General features: G+C 42.6%; 1 protein-coding gene across 1 annotated transcript in view; it reads left to right on the top strand.

The window, feature by feature from the left end:
- Nucleotides 1-522: 522 nt before the first annotated feature.
- The window catches only part of CHGB (chromogranin B), a 13506-nt gene continuing 2577 nt past the window's right edge, over nt 523-11451 (top strand). Inside the window, exons 1-4 of the mRNA XM_026456125.1 lie at nt 523-586; nt 5267-5313; nt 5766-5859; nt 11113-11404. Coding sequence (XP_026311910.1) covers nt 538-586; nt 5267-5313; nt 5766-5859; nt 11113-11404 — 482 coding nt within the window. The 5' untranslated portion in view covers nt 523-537. The remainder of the gene's footprint in view (nt 587-5266; nt 5314-5765; nt 5860-11112; nt 11405-11451) is intronic.

The following is an 11451-nucleotide window of genomic DNA, read 5'->3' as shown; positions in this document are numbered from 1 at the left end:
CAGCTAGGTCGAGGAGACACAAACAGACTTCGTCATGAACACATCTCAGCACAACCACACACATGCATACGGTCTCAAACACACGGTTTTAGATTTGAAGGTGTGTGGAGGAAGATGGGGAGTAGGCTGAGGCAATCTAAGCGGGACCTCCCGCCTCCCCCACCGTCTCAGATCTGCACTACTCTCCTCGCCCCTCCATTCTTTGGCTCGCCTTTCCCCCACCCCCGCTCCAGACCCTGCCCACCAGGCGACTGGACTGGCGTAAATTTCCGCCCATTTGCGTCGCCGCCTGGGGGTGCTGCTTCGTGACGTCAGGGCTGAGCTAGGGGGCGCCCGCTCCTGGCTGCCCGCCCCTCCCGGCCCTGCAGCCCCCGCCTGCCCTTTAAAAGAGCGGGGCCTGCGCCAGCCGCGCCACACCGCGGGGACCAGGAGGCACGCTGGTTTCCCGGGGCTGCTCCATCGGGCCTTCCTCCTGCGCCTCGCTTCTCCGGTCCAGCCGCCATCTTCCTCTCCGCACAGGGGCCGGCGAGCGGGGCCATGCAGCCAGCGCTGCTTCTCAGCCTCCTGGGAGCCGTGGGGCTGGCGGGTGAGTGGGCGCGGCGGGCCGGTCAGCACCGCGGACAGCGCCAGCCTCGCTCTTCCCCGCCGCTCCCGCAGCCAGGCTGGCAGATCCCGGGAGAGACGGGGGGTTGAGGGGAAGGTTTATCTCTTGCTTCGCTTCTTCTCCTCCCTGGGTGTTTTCCTTCAACTCCTCCCACCCGTTTGACTTGGAAAAAGCTAGAGGGCTTCTTAGCCCAACCAAGGGAGCCTCATTCTTTTTATATCTGAGTTTTCCTCTAGATAGGAAGGAAGAAAACGTGCCATACCTCCAAGGAAACCCCACATTTCGTATTCGCTTCTAAGATGTCACACTCTCTCTGCCCGTCTAGAGAGACCCTGTTGTCTGATTCTGTATCTGTTTGGCTTTTTAAAGCCAGGCGACTACGGAGAGGCAGAAATACATGTATGATGTTATTTAGTGCCTGCATAATTTCCCTTATTACTGTTATTGTCATGTAAGTATGATGAGATAAAAGTGAGTCCCATATGTATGTAAGAAATATCCCTTTTCTTAACATGTCCATATATAATGTGTGTGTGTATGTGTGCTCATGTATGTACAAGTTTAATATGTTTCTCTATTTTGTATTTCCATCTCTAGGGACAGGTAATTTCTAATTTCACACTCAAAGAAATTATTTTTTTTTTAACCTGTGAAAGGCTCAGCAGTCCTGAGAACATGCGCCCCTCATTTTTTAGTTATGAATGGAAACCGCAGTATTTTGACTTCTGTACTCCAGGAAAATTATTAGAGTACAAAATAACCACAGAAGTACCTTTGGAGTAGTAAAAAAAACAAAATGTCTTTGTCAATTTAGGAGGATAGAATTTTAAGTAGTAGATATTTGACTGTTTCCCTTTTTGTATGGAAGATTGTAGGATTAATCTTTCAAACTACCCTGAATCTCAAACAAATCATCTCTGAAGATCTGAAGTGTGTATGTGTTCGTGTGTGTGTGTGTTGAAGTAGAGTCACCTATAGGTATTGAGATACTGAGACTATTGAGAAGTAAGTATACTAGCACCAAATTAAACTACAGGTTTTCTTCAGGTCTTTTAATGATTTAGAAAATTGTTCATATCAGGTTGAGTCTCCTACCTAGAATTGAGATATTGCCATCCATGAATATGAAGCTTTTATTGGCAGCAATTACTAGATCCAAAAGGCAGAGACAAAATGAAAGCCAGTCGTAATTATATACATTCAGAATTTGCTAAAATTCTTGTCATTCTTACAAATTGTCAATAAATGTTCTCAATTTCATTAAAGAAAATCAAATGAATATTTAGAATTATTTCTGGTCAAAATACTTTCAGAAAAGAATTGCTTTGCTTGGGTGGCTGTAGACCACAAAAACAGTGACATTTGTGGGAATGATTTAACTATTGTGGTATAATACTTACAGATCTCTTATGTAACAGAATATTTTAAATAAAAGTTTATATTTTAATAGCAGCTAAAATGAAGACATAATCTTTTTAAAAATTGAGCTATAATTTGTATATCATATAATCCACCCTTTTAAAGTATATAATTCAGTGGTTTTTGGTATATTTGCAGATTGTGCAACTATTACCACTATCAAATTTCAGAACATTTTCATCACCCCAGAAAGATACCACAAACCCATTGGCAAGTACCTCTCCATTCCCACCTTCCCGCAGCCTCTGGCAATGAGACATGTTAGCCTTCAAGTAGAGCTGGTTATTTGCAAAATTACAGGGCTGGGGGAAGCCTCAAGAAACCATCTAGCTCATTCACTTATCCTTAAGAACTTCTGAAAGGAGATGCACAACCTCCTATGGAAGCTCTTGTGCACTCTAAAAATTAATATAAGGGAAGTAGTAAAATGATATCCATATTATTCTAGGTAAAATGCTTTATCTTTTTTATTTTATTTTATTTTATTATTATTATTATTTTTAGACAGAGTCTTGCTCTGTTGGCCAGGCTAGAGTGCAATGGTGCCATCTCAGCTCACTGCAACCTCCATCTCCCAGGCTCAAGCAGTTCTCCTGCCTCAGCCTCCTGAGTAGGTAGGATTACAGGTGTGGGTCACCACACCCAGCTTTTTGTATATTCAGTAGAGATGGGGTTTCACCATGTTGGCCAGGCTGGTCTCGAACTCCTGACCTCAGGTAATCTGCCCGTCTCGGATTCCTAAAGTGTTGGGATTACAGGCACAAGCCACTGCACCTGGCCAGGAAAATGATTTCTAAATTCAGAAGAGCTTGTTGAACTTATTTTACAGCTATATTTTCAATCTGGTATCAAACCTTAGTAGTCTTAGATATTAATACATCAGAAGTTACTCTCAGATTTACCACATTATTTGATAATTTTTGTACCATTTGATTGCTTTACTTTTCACATGAGCATTAAGTTTTCTTTTTTTTTCTTATATCCCTACAGACAGAGAGCATTAGGTTTTCTGTTGTGCCACCTGAAGCTTACTACATACAAAAGTAAGCTGAACTACCTTAAGGATAACAACATGCCTTCGGCTATTACCTTGTTGTCACAAATTTTACTGGAAAAATACAGAAGCACCTAGCTATCTCACCAAGATGTATAATGTATGTTCCAAAGCAGACCCTAGTTTTTTTTTCCATCAAAAAGGATCTGAAGAGCCTCAGTCAGAGAAACAACGGTTTCATAAATACAAACCTAAGCTACAAGTTGTCTAGAGTAATAAAAGAAAAATCTTTCTCTGCCCCCAAATCTGGTAACTATTAATACTTTGGCAATACCAGTAGTTAATAAAAACATCTATTTTACATTTGTAAAAAAAAAAAAGGGAAAGTATTAGCAAGAAACTGCATTATCAAGAAGGCTTACTAAAGCAGGATTTTTTAAAAGTCATCTGATTTATTAGGGGAGTTATTCTCTCATAGTCATTTATTTCCAGAGGAAATTACAGATTTCCGGTGGAAAGAGAACGTGCTGAAGTGGATGTGTTCTCAAATAGCCATTTGGAGGATGAAAGAGCAGTTGAGTATATTGGACCTTGGGTACCAAAAGTGGGTCAACTGGATCTTGCCTGATAAGCATTTCAGGAAAAACTTGGGGTCCTCTTAGCTCGTTAGCTACTTCTCAAATATTTTTTAATGATTCTAATGGACTGCATAACTTTGGGCTTCTTGAAACAATTGAAGTGATCCCAGATCATCCTTTGAAAAGAAAAATTTAGTAAAGTAAATGAATGGGTGTTTTATTTCCAGGTTGAGCCCCATGATATGTAATTGATAGGGGGTGGGGAATGTTTAAAGAGGCTTTCCTTGCATTCTGCAAGGAAAGGTCGTGTTGCTGCATTTGAATAGCTTTCATGTCTGATGTCTGAGAACTTGCCCACTGAGAGTAGCTAGCTCTACTCTCTTCTCAGGGACTTAAAATAATTTTCTGCACTGAGCTTCTCCTGCTCAGCTGCCTGCTACAGGGAATGCCAGGAGAACTGTGGAGATGGACTTATATGTAAATGCTTTGGGCTGTTCTAATAGAAAGGGCTTAGAACAAAGTCAAAGTGAAAAAATAATCAAAGCAGCTTTGAGAGAGAAAAAAAAATGGCACTGAAAAGTTAAAATTACCTGAAGCATTTTCTAAGAAGACAAAGCAACTTCAAACACTGTTGTAAGATAGGCAGAATCCCATGAAATTTTATTGAAATAAATTAAAATTTTTCTTTTAAAATATTCTTATAAACCAATGGTTAAACACCAATTTGCATATATTATGGACTTGATGCTATACTAGGAGGGTTAGATATCTGCCATGTTCTTTACATGGTTGCAAACAGCGTGGAGGAAGAGAAACACAATGTTGATATGTATGCACAAACGAGCTTGTTCAGGCAAAGGCCTTGCAGGTAAAAAATGAGGTAATTAATTATGGAAGACACCCATAACCATGTTTTTGTCAAGGAAATAAGTTTTGGGAGGATATATTTTTGGAAACAGAGATAGGGAGAGAGAGCCACAGATCTTTACCCATTTGGAGTAGGCAGAGAAGATCGAGGAGGGCATTCTTGTTTTATTAGACTTAGTTTGGTTTAAACTTTTTTTTTTTTTTCTTTTTGAGATGGAGTCTCGCCCTGTCGCCCAGGTTGGAGTGCAGTGGCACGATCTTGGCTCACTGCAACCTCCGCCTCCCAGGTTCATGCAATTCTCCTGCCTCAGCCTCCCGAGTAGCTGGGACTACAGGCGCATGCCACCATGCCTGGCTAATTTTTTGTATTTTTAGTAGAGACGGGGTTTCACCATGTTAGCCAGGATGGTCTCGATCTCCTGACCTCGTGATCCACCAGCCTTGGCCTCCCAAAGTGCTGGGATTACAGGCGTGAGCCACCGCGCCTGGCCCTAGTTTAAACTTTTAATTGAAGTAAAATATATAGAAAATTGAACAGATCATGAGTATACGCTTAATAAGCACACCTATGTAACCAGCATTGAGATTTAAAAAAGGGGTATTTCTGGTACCCCACAAGACCCCTCCTTGTCTGTGGTCTAGATTTGATTTATACCGGATCTAAAATAACATTTGTTTTCAAATATATTTAAGACATTGCCAGGTGAAAAACAACAACTAATGTGGGGTGATTTTGTGGGTTTGGGGTCACACAGCTTCCAAAACCCAACTCAAGTCATTTTCCATTCTTTTTCTCCTTGCAAGCTGTCAGTTCCATGCCAGTGGATAACAGGAACCACAATGAAGAAATGGTAAGTTGCAATGTCAATCTTAGAATCTAGACTTGTATCTAGACTCTAGATTCTCCCAGTCCCTATTACACCAAACCAAATACACGCATGACGTAATCTTACAAAGCCACGTTTTCATCGCTGACAGAATGTGGGCAAGGGATGCCCCTCCTGCAGTGAGCTCCTATCTCCTGTCAGGATGGTTTAGCGCCCCTGAGGATAGCTGCGCCATTGGTTCAGAAACAGATGTCTATTTCCCTTCTCCAGATAATCCCTAATCAGTGCCTTCTTGCATTGTTCTGTTAGAGGTTTGGAAGATTTCATTCTGTTCCTGTAAATCTGTATCTCTGCCCTAAGAATACTGCATCAGCGCAGGTCACGTAGTCAAGCCTTCCTTGACAGCAGCTCTGGGTTGAGTAGTCTGTCATCCAGTGACACCAGCTTCTCCAACCTGCTTTCGGGTTTTCCCCCAGGTGACTCGCTGCATCATTGAGGTCCTCTCAAATGCCTTGTCGAAGTCCAGCACTCCACCCATCACGCCTGAGTGCCGCCAAGTCCTGAAGAAGAGTAAGTGTCCCGCACTGCAGGCAGATCTTTGTTGCTGCAGTGCTCCTTGTTCCTACTCCCTCCACATCACCTTCCTCTTTTTCTACAAATGGCCTGGGGGCATAATGCACTAGGAAGAGTGTTGATTGACTGAGCCAGTATCTGGGAGACAGAAGATATGACTCCTAGTTCCTGCTTTACCACTTCGCAGCTGTGCGACTATGGGAAACACCCTTTGTCTCTCTAGGTGTATTTCCTCAAAGTCAAACGAAGGAGTTGAACTCAATGACAGTCTTTCAGATGTCTATCCATTCTTAAATTCCTTAGTTCCATATTTTGGATTTTTAGAACAGGATTTTGAATTTTGAGAAGCAGGAATCTTAGAAAGGTGACTTAACACTTCTGGCCTATTTACACAACAAATTAGCTAAAATATTTTAATGCACAGCTTACCAGAATAGAAGGTACCACCAAATGGTACCAGGAGTTCCAGGCCTGAGAACTGCAAGGGTTTCAGGTAGAGGCAGTGCATTCCAGTGAGGCAGACTAATGGCTTTCTGAGTCCAGCCTGTGAAGTGTTCTCAATATGAAACCATTTCTGCTGAAAATAAAATTTGAACAGTGATATAAGCAGTACCCATTTGAAATTGACATTATGAGGTCAATTTTACAAGACTGTGCAGTCTCTATTATGCATGGAACCAAACTGATTCAAACAAATCTGGACAACACCGCCCTCTTCAACACTGTCCTCTGCTTTTAAACTTTTAGTCAGGCTGTAAACAGTAGATTTTATCTTATTTTTTCACCTTTAAAAATCTTTCAGGTGGGCGCAGTAGCTCACGCCTGTAATCCCAGCACTTTGGGAGGCTGAGGCAGGTGGATCACCTGAGGTCAGGAGTTGAAGACCAGCCTGGCCAACATGGTGAAACCCTGTCTCTGCTAAAAATGCAAATAAATAAACAAATAAATAAATAAATAAATAAACCAGGTATGGTGGCAAGTGCCTGTAATCCCACTACTCGGGAGGCCGAGACAGGAGAATCGCTTGAACCCAGGAGGCAGAGATTGCAGTGAGCCAAGACTGCGCCATTGCACTCCAGCCCGGGCAACAAGAGTAAGGCTAGGTCTAAAAAAAAAAAAAGTCTCTCATTGCCACCAGCCTGGCCAACATGGTGAAACCCCATCTCTTCTAAAAATACAACAACTAGCTGGGTGTGATGGTGGGCACCTGTAATCCCAGCTACTCAGGAGGCTGAGGAAGGAGAATCACTAGAACCTGGGAAGCAGAGGTTGCAGTGAACTGAGATCACAGCATAGCACTCCAACCTGGGTGCAGCCTGGGTGGCAGAGTGAGACTCCATCAAAAATAAACAAACAAAAAACAAAAACAAAAAAACCACCTTTCATTGCCAGACAAGACTCTCTTGCTATAGCTACACATGAACCCTCACGCATGAAATGGTAAAAAAGCAAATAGCGATTGGCCAGAAGAGTAACCTGAGGATGGGCGCAGTGGCTCACACCTGTAATCCCAGCACTTTGGGAGGCTGTGGCAGGCAAATCATGAGGTCAGGAGATCGAGACCATCCTGGCTAACATGGTGAAACCCTGTCGCTACTAAAAATACAAAAAATTAGCCGGGTGTGGTGACATGCGCCTGTAGCCCCAGCTACTCGGGAGGCTGAGGCAGGAGAATCGCTTGAACCTGGGAGGCGGAGGTTGCAGTGAGACGAGATCGCCCCACTACACTCCAGCCTGGGTGACAGAGAGAGACTCTGTCTAAAAAAAAGAAGAAGAAGAGTAACCTGAATTAACTCAATCTGCCTTTGGGGGCTTCAGGGTAACAATGGTAGCTATGGGGGCCTGAGCCTTTAGGGACCCCAGAAACAGTGGATGGAAGCTTTCCTACCACTTCCATCCCACATACCTCTTTCTGAGTTTGTTTCCAACTTCTTTTTTCCAGAAGTTACAGGAAGTGAGTAAGAGCAGAGTGGGTCACTAGGCAGAGAGTAAAGGCCGCTCCTTTTGGCAAACCCATCTTGGTATCTCCCTTTCCCTTCCTTTGTTTACTAGACCAGTGCAAAAGTGAGGGGTCTGTCCTATCAGATCACCAAAGAACCACAATTGCTTAGGAAAAGTTGCCTATGCCTGCCTGTCAAGATCTTAGCCCTTAGATTATGGCATAGTAACTCTAGCCTCTGCTCCAGCCCTGATTATGCCCTGAGGTCTTTTGATGTCTGTTAAGAGAGGCATAGGGAAACTGGGAAAAATCAAATGACCCATGTATCTAAGGATCCTGGAGATGTTATACCCAGAGAGTGACAGAATGCTGAGATGGGGAAGGTTTAAGAGCTCCTCTGTGGTTGAGCCTTAAACACCAGCCAGGGCTAGACAGACAAATCACACAAAGGAGTAAGGCAGGACAGGAAATGACTCACAGACTGGAGGGCACCTGCCTTTTCTGAGGGGGAGCAGATAATTCTCAGCTCTAATCCCATTATGGAGAAATATAGACTGTGTTGTCAGATCTTGGGATTTTTCAAAAGAAGTTAAAATTTTGATTTTTAAAAGACATCTCCTGGTATTTTTGTATCGCCTCTGAATTCAAATGTACTAAAACTGCTGTCTAGGTCAAACAGAATTCACCTGTGAGGCACCAGTTTGCAACTTTTATCCTATTCTAGTTTTCTCTCTCTTGTTGGTGTGTCCTAAACTGATCAGAAGACTGGAGGAGCTTTTGCCCGACTGGTTAGATGAATGCCTTTATACAGCCTCTGTTCCACCCCACGCCCATCTCCACTCCCACTCCTACTTGCATGTCTCTGAGTCAGCATATACTCACTAAGCAAATGAGTATTTGGGGAGTAGGACAGTTATGGATTTAAGAGACCATTTTCTTAACAGGTACAAGAATCTCTTTGACTAGGGTTGAGCTGGTCATTCTTACAGCATGACAGATGCATTTCCCTGTTTTTGTTTGAAAGTAAGCGTGAGCTTCACACCTTGATTTTATAGATTGTCAGTGAGTGTGTGCTGCTAATCACAGCCCTCTTCTAGGCTCACCTGCGGGGACTTAAAGCTAAATTTAGTAGGAAGAGTTAAGCCTCAGGCACAGGCTGCTCAGGCAGTACATATTTAATTGGGAAAAAATAAAAATACTTCTGTTCCTGACACTTAAGACTCACAAACCAGTAGGCAGTAGGAAAGGGGCCACAGTGACTCTGCCCCTGGAGGCTGAGATCTTGTCTGATCAGCTCTATTTCAATCGACGCTCAGAATGACATCAGTATCTGTCTCTCTTAGTCAGCTCGGGCTGCTATATCAAATACCATAGATTGGATGGCTTAAACAACCAACATTCATTTTTCACAGTTACAGCCGTTGGAAGTCCAAGGTCAGAGTGTCTGATGAGGGCCCACTTCCTGGCTTATAGATGGCTGCCTTCTGTCACTGTATCCTCATCTGGTGGAGACAGAAATCATCTCTTTCTTGTATCTCCTTTCTTAGGGCACTAATCCCATTGTAAGGGCTGTACCTTGATGACCTAATTACCTGTCAGAGGCCCCACCTCCACATGCTGTCACATTGAGGATGAGGGCTTCAACATTTTGGAATCACACAAACATTTAGTCAATAGCACTGCCCAGAGCCACATGCTTCCCTGTGCCCATCTGGCTAGCCATGCCCCAGTGCCATACACACCACCACTGGCTTTTAAGAGGCAAAGAGACTGGAGACAGATGGGCCTTCCCTCAGATGTCTGGAAAAGGCCAGGGACATTTTCATTGCCTCATAAACATGAGAATATTATTATCGTGCCAGACTCGTCTTTAAACAGAGAGGTACGGAGAGTCCACTATTTCTTGGACATTTTTACAAAACAAATAATTTTTTTCCATTTTGCAAATATCATTTCAAAATGACTTATCAGTGCCACCCAATAGAAATATAATGTGAGACACAAATATAATTTCAAATTTTATAGTAGCCACATTTAAAACGTAAAAAGAGACAGGTGGAATTAATTTCAATAATATATTTTATTTTTATCCAATTTTTTTCCGATATATAATTTTATATATCTGATCTATTTGAAATATATATTATCCAATACATCAAAATATTATTTCAACATATAATGATATAAAAAGTGTTGAGATTATTTCACATTATTCTTTATTCTCAGAAGTCTGATGTGTATCTTACATATATAGCATGTCTCAGATCGAACCAGCCACATTTGAAGTGCTCAACAGCACTTGGGCATACGGTGCCTGCAGTGTAGACCCAAAGCTGTCAGTGGCCTTGGCTTCAGGCATTTTATCTGAACTCTGTGACATAGGTTGAAATCCAAGCCCTCCCAGCTAACAACTGAGACAGTGCTAACTGCCTATCTCCTTTCCTGAGGTGCCCTTGAGTTGAGGAGGGTTTGGTAAAGGAGCTATTGATATTTGGAAAAGGTGGACGAGAACAGCATTTAATTAAAATATCAGTTATACCATGTACTCTGACTCAGGAAACACAAAGAGAACTCATTGTGCTGAAGTTTCTTCCCAACATCTGAGAACATGTTGGGTACATGGAACCTGAGTGAAAAAAGAAATGGCCCTTTCCACTGATATGTAGTTTTCTTAGGCAAGAAATGTACACCCTTATCACCAGCTACTAAGTTACAGATCACATACTGCTAGGTTGAGTCTACAGTTGATTGGATAATAAAAGTCTGATATAAACTAATCATTTCAAATGTTTAAATCCTCCTCTGAATCTTGATATTTCTTATTTTGGCTAGTTAGCTATCTAGCTGGATAACTGTTAGAGCTATTCACATAATGCCAACTTTTTAACTCCCATGTGAAGAAAATATGGAAACAATGGTTTTGGATTATACCATGCTAAGTCTCAATGTCTGCAAAAAGAAGAGGTTGGACTGGATTAGATGAATTCTAAGATTTTTTTCTGCTTCTAAATTCTAATATTTCATAAATCCATATCTGGATTTCAGTTTGATCATTGGCAGTACCAATGAGAGAAGCTGGCTGGGTATTACGAAGACATAAAAATATAGACAGTTTATTACTAGATTTAAACACAGTCAAGGAGCTTTCATAGCATTTACTTTCAAAAGGAATCTGAGTAGATTCTTCATTAAATTAAATAATTATCCAAGCAATTTTCAGTGTCATCAGGATTTGTAGTGATTGCTGAGGCTGGTGCTTGTCCAACCGCAAGCAATTCTGAAGTTATACCTACTCTTCATTTTCATTATAGGTAGAAAAGACGTCAAAGACAAAGAGACAACTGAAAATGAAAATACAAAGTTTGAAGTAAGATTGTTAAGAGACCCAGATGATGCCTCGGAAGCCCACGGGTCCTCCAGCAGGGAGGAGGCAGGAGCCCCAGGGGAGGATGCCCAAGGCCCAACCAAGGCAGACACAGAGGAATGGGCAGAGGGAGGCGGGCACAGCCGAGAGCGAGCGGACGAGCCCCAGCGGAGCCTCTATCCCTCCAACAGCCAAGTCTCCGAAGAAGCAAAGACACGCCATTCTGAGAAGAGCCGGAGGGAGGAGGAGGAGGAGGAGGAGGAGGAGGAGGAGGAGGAGGAGGAGG

Source organism: Piliocolobus tephrosceles, chromosome 20, assembly GCF_002776525.5.
Source record: "Piliocolobus tephrosceles isolate RC106 chromosome 20, ASM277652v3, whole genome shotgun sequence".
Taxonomy (NCBI): domain Eukaryota; kingdom Metazoa; phylum Chordata; class Mammalia; order Primates; family Cercopithecidae; genus Piliocolobus; species Piliocolobus tephrosceles.
The sequence above is the reverse complement of the archived record's forward strand: the minus strand, read 5'-3'. Positions and strand labels throughout refer to the sequence as shown.